Raw genomic sequence first — 12,719 nt, 5'->3', positions numbered from 1 at the left:
GAAAAGTATAATTTAAAAAATTGGATTTGAATGATTGAATGATGTTGAATGCAACATACTTTACCATGTCTCTTGCGAAATCCATGGAATTTTGAAAGAATTCTTGACAGCTTAGTGCTACTTTAATTCAACATTTAGCCAGAAAATTAAGGCCTTGACTTTGAACATAATGCTGAATCCTCACCAGTGACTATATCTTACAAACAAAAGCTTAACATTTCATTTTGTTGCTTCCAGCTCTTCTATGATTTTTTTTGATAGTCTTTATATATAGTTCTGGATGTGTCTGTCAGCTGAGCACAGCACCTGATTACCATCATATCATTACCCATTATGAAGCAGACCCCGTTTTCTCCAGCACCTGTGCCGCTGGCAGCAAACTTGACCTCAGAGGAAAGTCTGAGGAAGCTCTTTGTCACTGCTTTTGAAGTGGTTTATTTTCCACAGCATTGCACCATCCTTCTGAATCTTATGCTTAACTGTCCACACTTCAACCCCACACGCTGTGATCAGCTTTTTTTTAGGCATTTCACATTGAAATATGGTTTCAAGCACATTTTCTCTTCACTCATTATTGAAGATACTGTACAACGGGTTTCCAATATTCTCTAAGCTTTAACGTCTTGTGGTGTTGAAACCTTCCAGAGAATGGTACCCAAATTACAATGCAAATGTACCCCCAACTTTTGCAGTAGAATCTTGCTGCCCGATCCCCATGTCCACATCGCTTGTCAGCTTACAAGTTGTAATGTGGAGCTAAGGTAGATGCAATCTGAGCCTTAGTAATATCCCCAGGCATCAGCACATCAGAAAGAGAGAGAAATTGTTATAGCATATTGTAATATAATGATATTAATTACATTAATGAGTAGAGCAAATTACATTTTTGTAGATTTCAGTTAATCAAATTAAGGTAATGCCCTCTGAGTCTGCTATCAAATTGTATATTGTGTTCAATGCATACAGTATGTTGTATGCCTTTGCTACAGGAATAAGGTGGGGTTCCTACTCTTGTTGGTTTAGTTGTGGTGAATTTTGATGATATATTTGAATGCCTGTGGATGAAAAACTTTTCTTTCATTTTACCAGGGCTGCACTGGAATTAGAAACGTTTTCTTCATTAGCAGGGTGATATTCCTCATGGAATATTATTACCGTTATTGACGTGAAACACCCTTTATCTTTGGAGGTGTCTTGTACATATAAGTGTTAATAAATCACCTTCATGTCCTTGTACAGCTGGGAATCTTGTGATTCTTTATTCCCTTCAGAAACAGAAGTCTTATTCTGTAAGGATAGGCATTTTAACAATAACATTCAAGATTCTCTCAAAGTGCAGAGGAGAAACATAACTATCCTCACGTTAATTTCCTTAGGCAATGGTATTCTTCCTGAGTATCAGTGATTGGCCTTAGCAAACCATAGAGCCTTAAATCTAAAGGAAATGATGATTGCAAAATAGAAATATAGAATATGTGAGCAATGGTGGGCCATTTGGTCTGTAGCCTCTGCAGCACAGTTCATTCTGATTATTCCTGACACTCTCAATTAAAATAGTTCCATTTTCCTATGTTTGACCCGTGCACCACTAAATCTTTCATATCTGCTCTTGTCTAAATGTTATTTAAAATCTTGTTATGGTACCTGCTCCAACTACTTCCTCTGATAGCTCATTCCATATGCACACTGCATGGGCAAGCTGTCCCTCAGATCCCTTTTAAATCTTTATCCCCTCATCTTAAACTAATACCCAATAATTTGTATTCCATTTACTTGGGCAAAAGACTGCGTGCATTCAACCCCTTTGTTTGCCTCTTCCGATGTTATATTCCACTATCTCTCTGTTTCCTACACTCCAATCAATAAAGCTCTAGCCGGTTCAGCTTCTCCCTATAACTCAGACCCTCATTCCAGTAAGTCATCTTTGAACACTTTCCAGCGTAATTTTGTATTTCCTACAAAAGGGTAACCAAAGTTGTACACAATACTCCAAATGCTAGCTTGTATAATTTCATCACAATATGTATATTTAACAAGACAATGGTTTTGCTGGCCAGGCCTCGAATCTGCCCTTCTGCACTCTGACTTTGCTCCACTCCACTCGCCCTGACTTTGCCTCGAACGTGCACATTTCAAGTGAGGTTTGATCGATCTAAGTGCCATGTTGATTTGGAAAGGTCTGATATGGGTCAAAATGTGGTGGCAGGGCCCGAATCTGAGCGAGGAATCATGGTGCGAGGAATGACCTGATGTTTGGCTGATTTAAACTCCTGGCCAGATGGATTGAAAAGGTCAGGGTGTCAGGGCCCGAGGTGAGTGACAGGCCAGTTCTGCTTGCTGCTCCATGGCATTTACTCAACTCTGCGCTGTACTGAGGCTGAGCCTGTGGCCTTCTCCGGGCTTCGTGATGTTTATTCATCTCTGCGCTGAACTGAGGCTGTGGTTCCGACCTGCTGTGGACTCGGTGTCAATGGACTCACTTTTGTTCTGAATGCTATTAGTTTATTTTCATTGTTTGCACAGTTTGTTTTCTTCTCTCCCTGCACATTTTACATTTTTTATGCGTTCTTTTGGTTTCCTGTGTTTTGTGGCTGCTGGTAAGGAGATTAATCTCAAGGTTATATAATGTAAGCATACTTTGATAATAAATATATTTTGAACTTTAAACTTTGACTAACTGCTAAACCCAATGTTGTTTGGGTTTTATGCTGGCCATTATGTATCCTTGCATTTTCTTCCATGCAATTCAGTTTTATAATGCTCCTTGTAAATGAGATAAAGTCTAACTTAAATACATAATTATGCCATGAGTAATATAATTAGGGGGTTAAATTGTGTTGTTTAACTGAAGCTACCAATGGTATATTTACACTTAAAGTACATACCTAAAGGTAAAGATTAGCTTTATTTGTGACATGTGCATCGGAACATACAGTGAAATATATCGTTTGCATCAACGGCCAACAGTCCAGCGATTGTGCTGGGCGCAGCCCGTAGGTGCCAATATGCTTTGGGCACCAATATGGCATGCTCACAACTCTGTACTCCGAACCCTAACTGTATGTCTTTGGAATGTGGAAGGAAACTGGAGCACCTGGAGGAAACCCAGCTGGTCACGGGAACCACGTACAAACTCTTTACAGGCTGAGGCGGGCAGGAATTGAACCTAAATCTGTAATCACTGGCACTGTAAAGCATTATGCTAACTTCATCGTTTCCATGGCTGCCTTAAATTGAATTTTATGTAATTCTCTAAGCAGGTACAGAAAAGCTGTGCACAATGTGTTAATTTACTATTTCAATGTCGGTGCTATTTCTTCCTTTGAATCTGATGTAAAATGTATGGAATATTTTTATCTTTAACTCTGGGGTTATATGTCCATGGGCAACATTTTGAGATTAAGCCTAACAAACTTGCAGTGATTCTTGTGTGCTCTGTGATGACCATAACATAGCCAAGTTGAACTAGGAACTGAAATCTCTTCTCTGCCAAACGCATTCACATATTGGTTTTCAAGCCTAATTATTTTAATATTTTCTCAAATATTTAGTACTTTAATACAGGCTTTAAATTCATCTGCTTCAGTACGTTCTGAAATTACTGGTGGCGTTTGATGTTAATCTCTAACTAGCACTAAAGCAGGAGCTCCCAACCCAGGCCCATGGATCCCTCAGTTAATGATAGGGGCCTGTGGCATTTGAAAAAACAGGTTGGGAACTCCTGCACCCAAATTAGCATCTCACATTAATTTATTATTGTCTAAGATCTTGCAATGTTCGATCTAATGCGTCAGTGACTGCTTTGTGAGCAATTGTATTTCCATCCCAGACAAAATGTTTGTAATCTTTTAGAATTTTTTTTCCTTTACAGTTCCCAATTAATCTTACATTTTGGAGATACCATATGTCAAATTTAAAGGGAGCTTAAAAATTGAATCTGTAGCTTTCCCAGTGTCAAAACCATTTTGTCTTCAACTTTAGCCAAGAATAGATTAATGACGGAAGTTTTTCCTGCTCCACTGAAACATCCAAAAATAATTCCCTGGTCATTGCAAACAGCCTCTGAAATGGTATCTAAGGCATTACTCTAGTCGTGTTAAGCTCAGTTCTTTCTTTCAGATGAGTTTGTTTAACTGATTTAAATTATAGAAACTCCGTACACAAAACATTCAGCTTCTTTTTATTGTTCAGGTAAACCAGAAGTACTTGGGTCAGGTTGACCCAAATATTTAGTATGTCATAATGATCTGGGGAAAAAAAATCTTAACAATTCTCAATAAGTGAAATTTTATTTAGCCCCCCCCCCCTTTGGGTTATGGGAGGGCCATGATGGTTTTCAAAAGCTTTAAGAGTGCACTGCATGTCCGTATGCCAAATTGAACATGCAGAATTTTAGGATGATTTGTTGCTGAGCTATGTCAGGTCACAAAGATATTACATTTTATTATTTATCTTCAGATTTAGAAAATAATAAAAGTTTAACCATATTTGCAGATAATACAAATTCTATCTTCAGTAAGAAGGATCCAGTTTGCAGAGACATAATCAGGTTGGGCAAAAGCTGACAAATACAGTATAATGTGAAAGCTGTGAATTTGCTCACTCTGGAAGAAAACAATAATAAAACTGATTATTATTTAAATGGAGAAAGACTGCAGGGAATTGCAGCAGAAAGGGATGTGTGGGTACTTGTGCACGAAGCACAAAACTGGCAAGATTCTGTGTCATATGAAGGCTTGCAAAGGGTTTGATTATAAAAACAGTAAAGTTTTCTATGCCTGTATAAAGCACCAGTGAGACCATAACTAGAGTACTGTGTATGGTTTTGGTCTCATTATTTAAAGAATACTGTGATTGGAGGTAGTTCACTCAATTACCACAGATATGGTGAGATTGTCTGATGATGAAATGTTGAACAGGTTTATAAGAACAATGTTATTCAAACACTTAGTAATCTCTGGGGATTTAACTGGGTAAATGCTAGGAGCATTGTTTCTCTTCATCAGATAGTCTAGCACCAGAGGGAAGGACCAGAAATGGGGGCACCTCTTTAAGGCTGAGATGAGGAAGAATCCATTCTTTGAAAACATTGATGAACATTAAGAATTCTTTGCTCCAGAAAGCCAACATCTTATTGTCCACACAGACCCAGTATGTCTGTTGATCCTCCAGGGATCAACCTTGCATCTTCCATTTCTGTTTCTTATCTGGAAAGAAGATCATGACTTTAATCTCTAAAATCCTCAGTCCATTCACCACCCCCTCCCCTCCACCATTCTCATTGGGTAAGAATCTGTCTCTCTTTTAAAGTGAGCAGCTGACCCATTAGAACTGAATTTATTCTGAACTCCAAAAATAAAAAGATCGCAAGTCAAACTTAGTGAATTTTCAGCTTTAGCATTGGGTTCGGTATTATTGGCTAGAAAAGCATTTAGAAAATAACACTACAAACTACAGTTTATAGTACTTAGCTTTCCCTGGTTGGCAAATCTTCATTGGTAGAGTAACTATGTACCTTCAGGAACCACCTCTATATTTTCTATTTATGTTAACTTGATTTGGACAGATTTTTGTGGATGGAATGTGCTAAGAAACGACAAGATACCAAGTGGTGAACATCTGGTGCAAACTGTTTTTGCTTTCATTACAACCTTCTGACAATGCAGTTAATTTTTTGAACTATTAAATGGTTGCCATCTTACAGCAACCTGATACTTGCTGTGTTCAATCTGGTCAATAAATCCTCTTTCTCATAATCAACATAGTTTTCCAATGTAGGCTGTAGTATCTGTATTGTCTCAATCTGAAGTAATATTTTGTTAAAGAAAAGGAGGAAAATGAACTTGCCATACTTCTCTGCTGAACCCTCTTGTGAAGTATTCAGTCAGTAGTAGGGGTGGGAGTGATGGACAGGTGTTGGGTTGTTTGCTGTTGTTGGACGTTTGGGAAATAACCGAAAGAAGTAAATTTCAGAGCAGCCCCTGGTTGATGCCAGGCCCAGTGTATACCTGAACTTCTCTTTTACTGCTGTTGAAATGCACACTACCAAGTTCAAAGATTGTTGATTAACTATCTGGGATGCATGTTACAATAAGGATTTCTTCCACTGTATCGTGTTTTAAAACCTTTGAGTTTTTTTCTTCAAGCACCATTACCAGTGACACTCACTTAACCCTAATTTTGTGTTCTGTTCAAAATACATTCATTTACTTTCACTTCAGTGCGGTAATGAATAAGCATGATTAATGAAGCTGTGATTGCAGTGGATAGAAGTCATAGATGAGTGAATTTACAGCATAGCTCCAACTTGCAACAGAGAAAGCCTAACAAACCTTCATTTGCACGCCAATGACCAGAGCAACTTGCCTCATTTTTCTGTGTCCTAGATACCTTTACTCTTCGATTATTTACTTGCATTCCAAAGAGTGAGTGCTCTCTTCGTTCTCTTTACCAGGAAAAATTATACTCCTGTTTTTGTTGTTTGAATTTCATTTGCCATTTGAACTTGCGTATTTCCACTAGAGTTATGTGAAAGGTTAAATTAGTTTGCAATCAGAATGCAGCATGTAATTAGAGTTTGCAAACTACTCAGCATTGCTTGCAATCATTTGGGTGCAGCTATAACAAGTGATTGTTAAAGAGAGAAATGATTACAGGAATTCAGGAATTACTCTGCAACATCTCAGATTCTACAGTTATCTTAATGCCATGTTTTGTTAATATTTTAGACATCTCTCCAGGAGCTCTAAGATTTCATTAGAGCAGCATCTCATTGCTTTATTGATCACCTAAACATGTTGACACTGACTCCAGACTATGCTCTCTTGTATGTGGTCTGCCTGGTGTTCCTAGGCAGTGGTTTTGCAAACTGCATCAGAATCGCCAATCTGTGTAGATCCAATGCAAAAAACAATCTGCTTAGAGAGCTCTGAGTCAGGCAGCATCTGTGGAAGGTAATGGGGCAGTCAAGGGTCTCATCCCTTCATCTGATTCCTCTTACCCAATTTATTGACCTGTCCATTTCCTTACACGGACGCTGCCTGTCCTGCTAAGTTCCTCCAGTGGATTGTTCTGGCTTCAGACACCAGCATCTGTAGGCTCTTGTGTCTCTGAATTGATCCTATAGTTGATAGCTGTATTAACGCCCATTTGACTGTGATGGCAACACTTGAGCAGTACTTTTTCTTGATCTCTATTTGCCTCACTGTCCTTTCCCCAGTCCAGACAAGTTTTTTTTTTAATTTTTTTATTAGTTTTTCAAAACATTTTACAAATTAAAAACCCCAAATCCCAATGAGGAACATTAAAACAGTGCAAAATTAAGCATACAATAACAATATGCTACAAAGGAAGAGAATTTAGCAAAAAAAAAAAGCACCTAAATTAAAGACAAGTAAGCTTAGTGTCCTCCCCAAGCCCCACAACACAAGAAAAAACAACAACAACTCCAGACCAACCACAACACAATATAGAGAGAATAAGTCAGGACAGTCAAACTCCCAGACTGTGAATGCACTCAGCAACAGAGGGTAATAATGCCTTCTACCAGAAAAAAAAAGGAGCTGAAAGCAGGGGACTGAAAAGAAAAAAAAACCCTAGTCAAGAGGAAGGTTATGAAAGTACTCGATAAAAGGTCCCCAGACCTTATGGAACTTTAGATCGGAATTGAGAACTGAATAATGAATTTTTTCGAGGTCCAAACAGGCCATGATGTCATTAAGCCATTGAGCATGAGTGGGCGGGACAACATCTCTCCATCTGAGGAGGATCAAGCGTCTAGCCAGGAGAGAGGCAAAGGATAATATTCGACATTTGGTCGGACCCAGACATAAATCTGTCTCGCCCCAAAAACCGAACAGAGCAATTAAGGGGTTTGGTTCTAGGTGCTGAAGTCCAGACAAGTTTGAAGCATTTCTCCATTTATAGGAACCAGATATAGACCAGCAGCTTGTTCCAAAGAGATGAGTGACATCCTGCTTTGATAATAAGCATTCCACACGTGCAAAGAAGGAATATTGTTGAAGCTGCAAGTCAAGTGACACTTGGAAGAAAGATAATGATTCAGTTATGACCTTGTTTCACAAAGGAAAACTTTGGTGTATGCTTTGTTTTTGGCAACATTAGTACATCCTAAGTTACCTTGCAGTCAATCAAATTTCATTAGAAGTACAAGGCTTGTTTTGAAAACTGGTGCTGGTTTGTGCTTTGCAAATAGTGAGTTAATTAGAATCAGATTATAATCACTGTCCTGTGGAGAATACTTGGGATTCAAATTAATAGTGGAAGGATTAGAGGAGAGTTGAGTGCAGGTTTCTACCTAGAATGCTGGGAATCCAAATCACTGTCTGTAAGGATAACATTGCATTTAAAAGGTATTCAGTTGAGCTTCACAAGGCCACAGACCAAGAGCTGGAGTAGCTTGAATAGCAAACACAGATGTGCTGGATCAAATTGACTGCCTCCTGTGCACAATAATTCTATGGATAAAATTGATCAGGAGAATTCCCCTGTTTCACAGTGATGGCAAAAACTCTCTTGTTTGATGCGTGCTTAGAGGTTTAATACAGGAGCTGGAGGGTGCAGTTGGACTGGCACTTTTAGAGCTGGTACAAATGTAATGTGTTGAGCAGCTCCCTTTGTGCTCCACACTTTCTGATACATTGAACCCTTTGCATCCACTTAGAGTGAGGAAAGGACCAAGAGAGTGTGGAACTATTTTTTTACCCAGAGATTGGAATCCACCACCTGAAATGTGGGTATGTGGAACCAGATGAGCACTTGATCAACGATGGCATCCAGGGCAGCAGTGTGAGAATGGTGGAATGGGATCAGTCCGAATTGCTTTATCTCAGTGACTTCAGAGAGGGCAAGCAGATTAGTTGCCTTCTGTGCCATAAATTTTCTGATCTTGAGTTTGGATATCAGAGGTCGAAGAGAACTTTCAGAATGATAGCAGCTATATTTCATTAGGAAGTTGACAGGATTTGGTATGTCATCAAAGGCACTTGCAAATTTCTACAGATAGACCGTGGAGAGCATTCTAACTGGCTGCATCACTGTCTGGTATGGGGGGTGGGACTGCTGCACAGGATCGAAAAAAGCTGCTGAGATTTGTAAACTTAGTCAGCTCCATCATGGGCACCAGCCCCTGTAGTATCCGGGTTATCTTCAAGGGGAAATGTCTCAAAGAGGTAGCATCCATTACTAAGTGGACCCCCCCCCCCCCCCACCCATCACCCAGGACATGCCTTGTTCTCATTGCTTCCATCAGGATGGAGGTACCAGGAGTCTGAAGTCACACACTGAACGATTCAGGAACAGCTTCTTCCCCTCTGCCATCTGATTTCAGAATGAACATTGAACCCATAAACACTACCTCACTACTTTTTTATTTTTAATTTTTGCACTGCTTGTTTAATATATACTTACTGTAATTCAGTTTTCACTATTAGTATGTATTAAATTGTACCGCTGCCACAAAGACAACAAATTTCATGACTTATGCTAGTGCTATTAAACCTGATTCTGATCCTGATTTTGATACTCAGTATCAAACAAGCTCGCAAGATTTGAAGCTCATGGACTCAAGGGTTTGGGCAGCAGAGCAATGGAATTAACTGAGGGGTAGAAAATGGGAGTTGAAGTGAAGTGACGTAGCTGAAGGACTGGGGCTGACGGCGGCAAGTGGCATTAAACTGGAGTGACAGAGGATCTCGGTGGGTCTAGCAGCATCTATCGAGGGTGGGGAGTAGATCAGGAGGAACTGTCAGCCTTTCGGGTCGAAATCCTGCGTCAGGACAAAGTGTGAGGTAACCAGTGTGCGGAGGAGAAGGGAAGGTAAGAGAGGGGTCAGAGGTGGTATGGGGTCGTGTGTGAGTTGAAGGTTGATGGGCAACAGTTTCCATTGACATGTTATCCTGTGTCTATAACCTTCAGTGATTCAATGATTTTAAAAATGTGATTTAAATTGCAGCAGATACATTTCTCCTCTGTAAAGTAGGTTAAATTGAGGATAGATAAAATGCCATAGAGGTTGCATTTATCAAGTTAGTGTTAACAAAATTTGCCTCTCTGACTGTACGTCAGTGATGCTGATTATTGATGCTCATCACAGGATCGTTGTGGCGATACTGTCGAGCCAGCATGTCCCTCTCAAGTTACCTACCTCCTCTTTGTGATCCAAAGGATGGCCACCTGCTCATGGATGGTGGATATATCAACAACCTGCCAGGTACGTTAACGCTGTGTTTATGAACACGTCTGGTGAAAGTCTATTAGTACAGAAACAAAGGAAGAATCTCGCTAATGCAAGTTGAACCTTGTCTAATGGCCCACTTATGCCAGATTTACACACTCCCCAATTATTATCATAACATCATCATTCAACAAGCTTTCAGATGGCATATTCCAACTCATAACTGGCTACATTGAAAAAAAATTCACTGCATCTTGTCTCTGGATCTTTCACTAATTAGCTAAAAATAGTCTCCTGTGACCATGAGCCTTCCTCTTGAAGAAATTTGCTAATGAAGTTACCAGATACAACTAACGGTGCACAATAAAATTGCCACAACTTCAGGTTTCACTCCCATGCATCGTTTAATGCAGCAACCCTGAGGTTTAAGCTAGCAATTCACCACTGTTTCATGAGTGACACAGTTTACAACCTATTTGACTTCAGAGGATCAAAGGAAATTAATAAAGCTAATGATAATTAGGTGCTAAGCCTCTCTAGCTCTGAAAAGCATGTATATTGATAGTAATTAGCACTTCAAGCATTTAGTTATTTACTTACAAAGAAAAATGGTTTCTTTGGAAAGCTTAATGTAATTTTTTACTCTTTGCATTGTATATAGATGTTCCAATTCTTATTATAAGCTATAAAGTATTCCTGTTTCACTGTCTATGAATTTGTGTCCGATTTTCTCCTACCTCTAATGCCAAAAGACTCGAATTTCTTTTCTTTCCAGCTGATGTTGCCAGATCTATGGGTGCAAAGGTCGTGATCGCGATAGATGTTGGGAGTCAGGATGAAACCGATCTAACAAATTATGGCGATTCACTGTCCGGCTGGTGGTTGTTATGGAAACGATTTAATCCTTGGGCTACAAAAGTGAAGGTAAACTTAAAAAGATGTTGTTTTGGTCCAATCTTGCATAGTGCCAGTGGGATAGCAATAGTGGTGGCATGGTTCTAAGTAGATACTCAGCATAAAATTAGCATGACATACAAAATTAAATCAGCAATAACATCTAATACCATAATTCTACAGAGCTGCCTTGCTCAATTACCCTAATGTGATAGTACATTTGGTAACCTTGCATTCAGTGTTGAGGACTTTTCCCTACCATTGAAACTGTGTTGCTAAGCTGGATAGAGTTTGTAACTCAGCAGACAGCAAACATGTCCAGCTATATCACAACAGATAAATCTAGCTTTTATTGGAAATGATCTGTCTCGTCTTCTGAACATGTTGGCTGTAATGCATTATAAATTAAACCTTGATGCTCAAAGGACCAAAATGCATAAACTAACCATGCTAATGACCAATAATTCCAATCACATTTAGTCACTTTTGTTCCATATTGTTTGGACCACCTGTAAAGTTCAGTTTTGGAATTTATGTCTCTGGCCAGAATCCGGAAACTCAAGCAAATTGTCAAACAATTCCCAACAGCATAGTTGAGTTACATAAGACCATAAGATATAGGAGCAGAAGTAGGCCATTTGGCCCATCGAATCTGCTCCGCCATTCAAATTTAGCTACAAATCTATTAATACCGTAGTCCAATTCATTAACATACATTGTAAAAAGCAGCAGTCCCAACACCAACCCCTGTGGACCTCCACTGGTAACCAGCAGCCAGCCAAAATAGGATCCCTTTATTCCCACTCTCTGTTTTCTGCCGACCAGCCAATGCTCCACCCATGCTAGTAACTTCCCTGTAACTCCATGGGCTCTTACACTGCAGATAGGTACATCTGTAATGTACCTAAGGTATTTGAGCTTTGAGGGCAAGTAGGATACTGAGCCAAATAGAAAAATTAAGGTGGATAACCAGTAGCTCACAGAAGCAGCTTGGATGAGAGGAAGAGAGGGGGAGATAGATGGGAAAGGTTTTGGTACTGTTTAGAGCCTAGTCAGTGGAATGTACTGGTAAAGGAGATCAGGATGTCCAAGATTCGGAAAATTATAGAGACTTCTGAGGGTTGGAAGAAGTTTCAGAGTTAAGAGCTGTCTAAGCCATGGAGAGGATCTGAGCAGAATGACAGGACTTCACAATTGAGTTGTAATTCAGCCAGCATCCAATGTACTTATACTAGCACTGGCTTGTTAAATGATATGGACTACATTTTAGCTATAATAATGGTAGCAGGGTTTAGACTGCAAGAACACGAACATTAGAGCAGGAATAGGCCACTTGGCCCCTCAAGCCTGCTGCACTTTTCAGTATAATTATGGCTGGTCTATCTTGGTTTCCTGTAGCAGAAAGGTTGGATATTGGCCAGGAGGTTGCTAGTTGAGTACTATCCAAAGGTAGCAATGGTATAACTGAGGATTTAACTCTTCTCCCTCCTGCTGTCTGGGAAAAGGCACTGAAGCATTCGGGCTGTCATGACCAGACTATCTAACAGTTCCTTCCCCCAAGCTATCAGACTCCTCAATACCCAGAGCCTGGACTGACACCTTACTGCCCTATTGTCCTGTTTATTATTTA

General features: G+C 39.6%; 1 protein-coding gene across 2 annotated transcripts in view; it reads left to right on the top strand.

The window, feature by feature from the left end:
• Nucleotides 1-12,719, top strand: part of pnpla7b (patatin-like phospholipase domain containing 7b) — a 329,041-nt gene that overhangs the window by 274,617 nt on the left and 41,705 nt on the right. For both annotated transcript variants that reach the window (XM_059994311.1, XM_059994312.1), the window contains exons 30-31: nt 10,115-10,231; nt 10,971-11,119. In XM_059994311.1, the coding sequence (XP_059850294.1) occupies nt 10,115-10,231; nt 10,971-11,119 (266 nt within the window). The remainder of the gene's footprint in view (nt 1-10,114; nt 10,232-10,970; nt 11,120-12,719) is intronic.

Source organism: Hypanus sabinus, chromosome 18 (genome assembly GCF_030144855.1).
Source record: "Hypanus sabinus isolate sHypSab1 chromosome 18, sHypSab1.hap1, whole genome shotgun sequence".
Classification (NCBI taxonomy): domain Eukaryota; kingdom Metazoa; phylum Chordata; class Chondrichthyes; order Myliobatiformes; family Dasyatidae; genus Hypanus; species Hypanus sabinus.
Note: the sequence above shows the minus strand (reverse complement) of the source record. Positions and strands in the feature narration are given on the sequence as shown.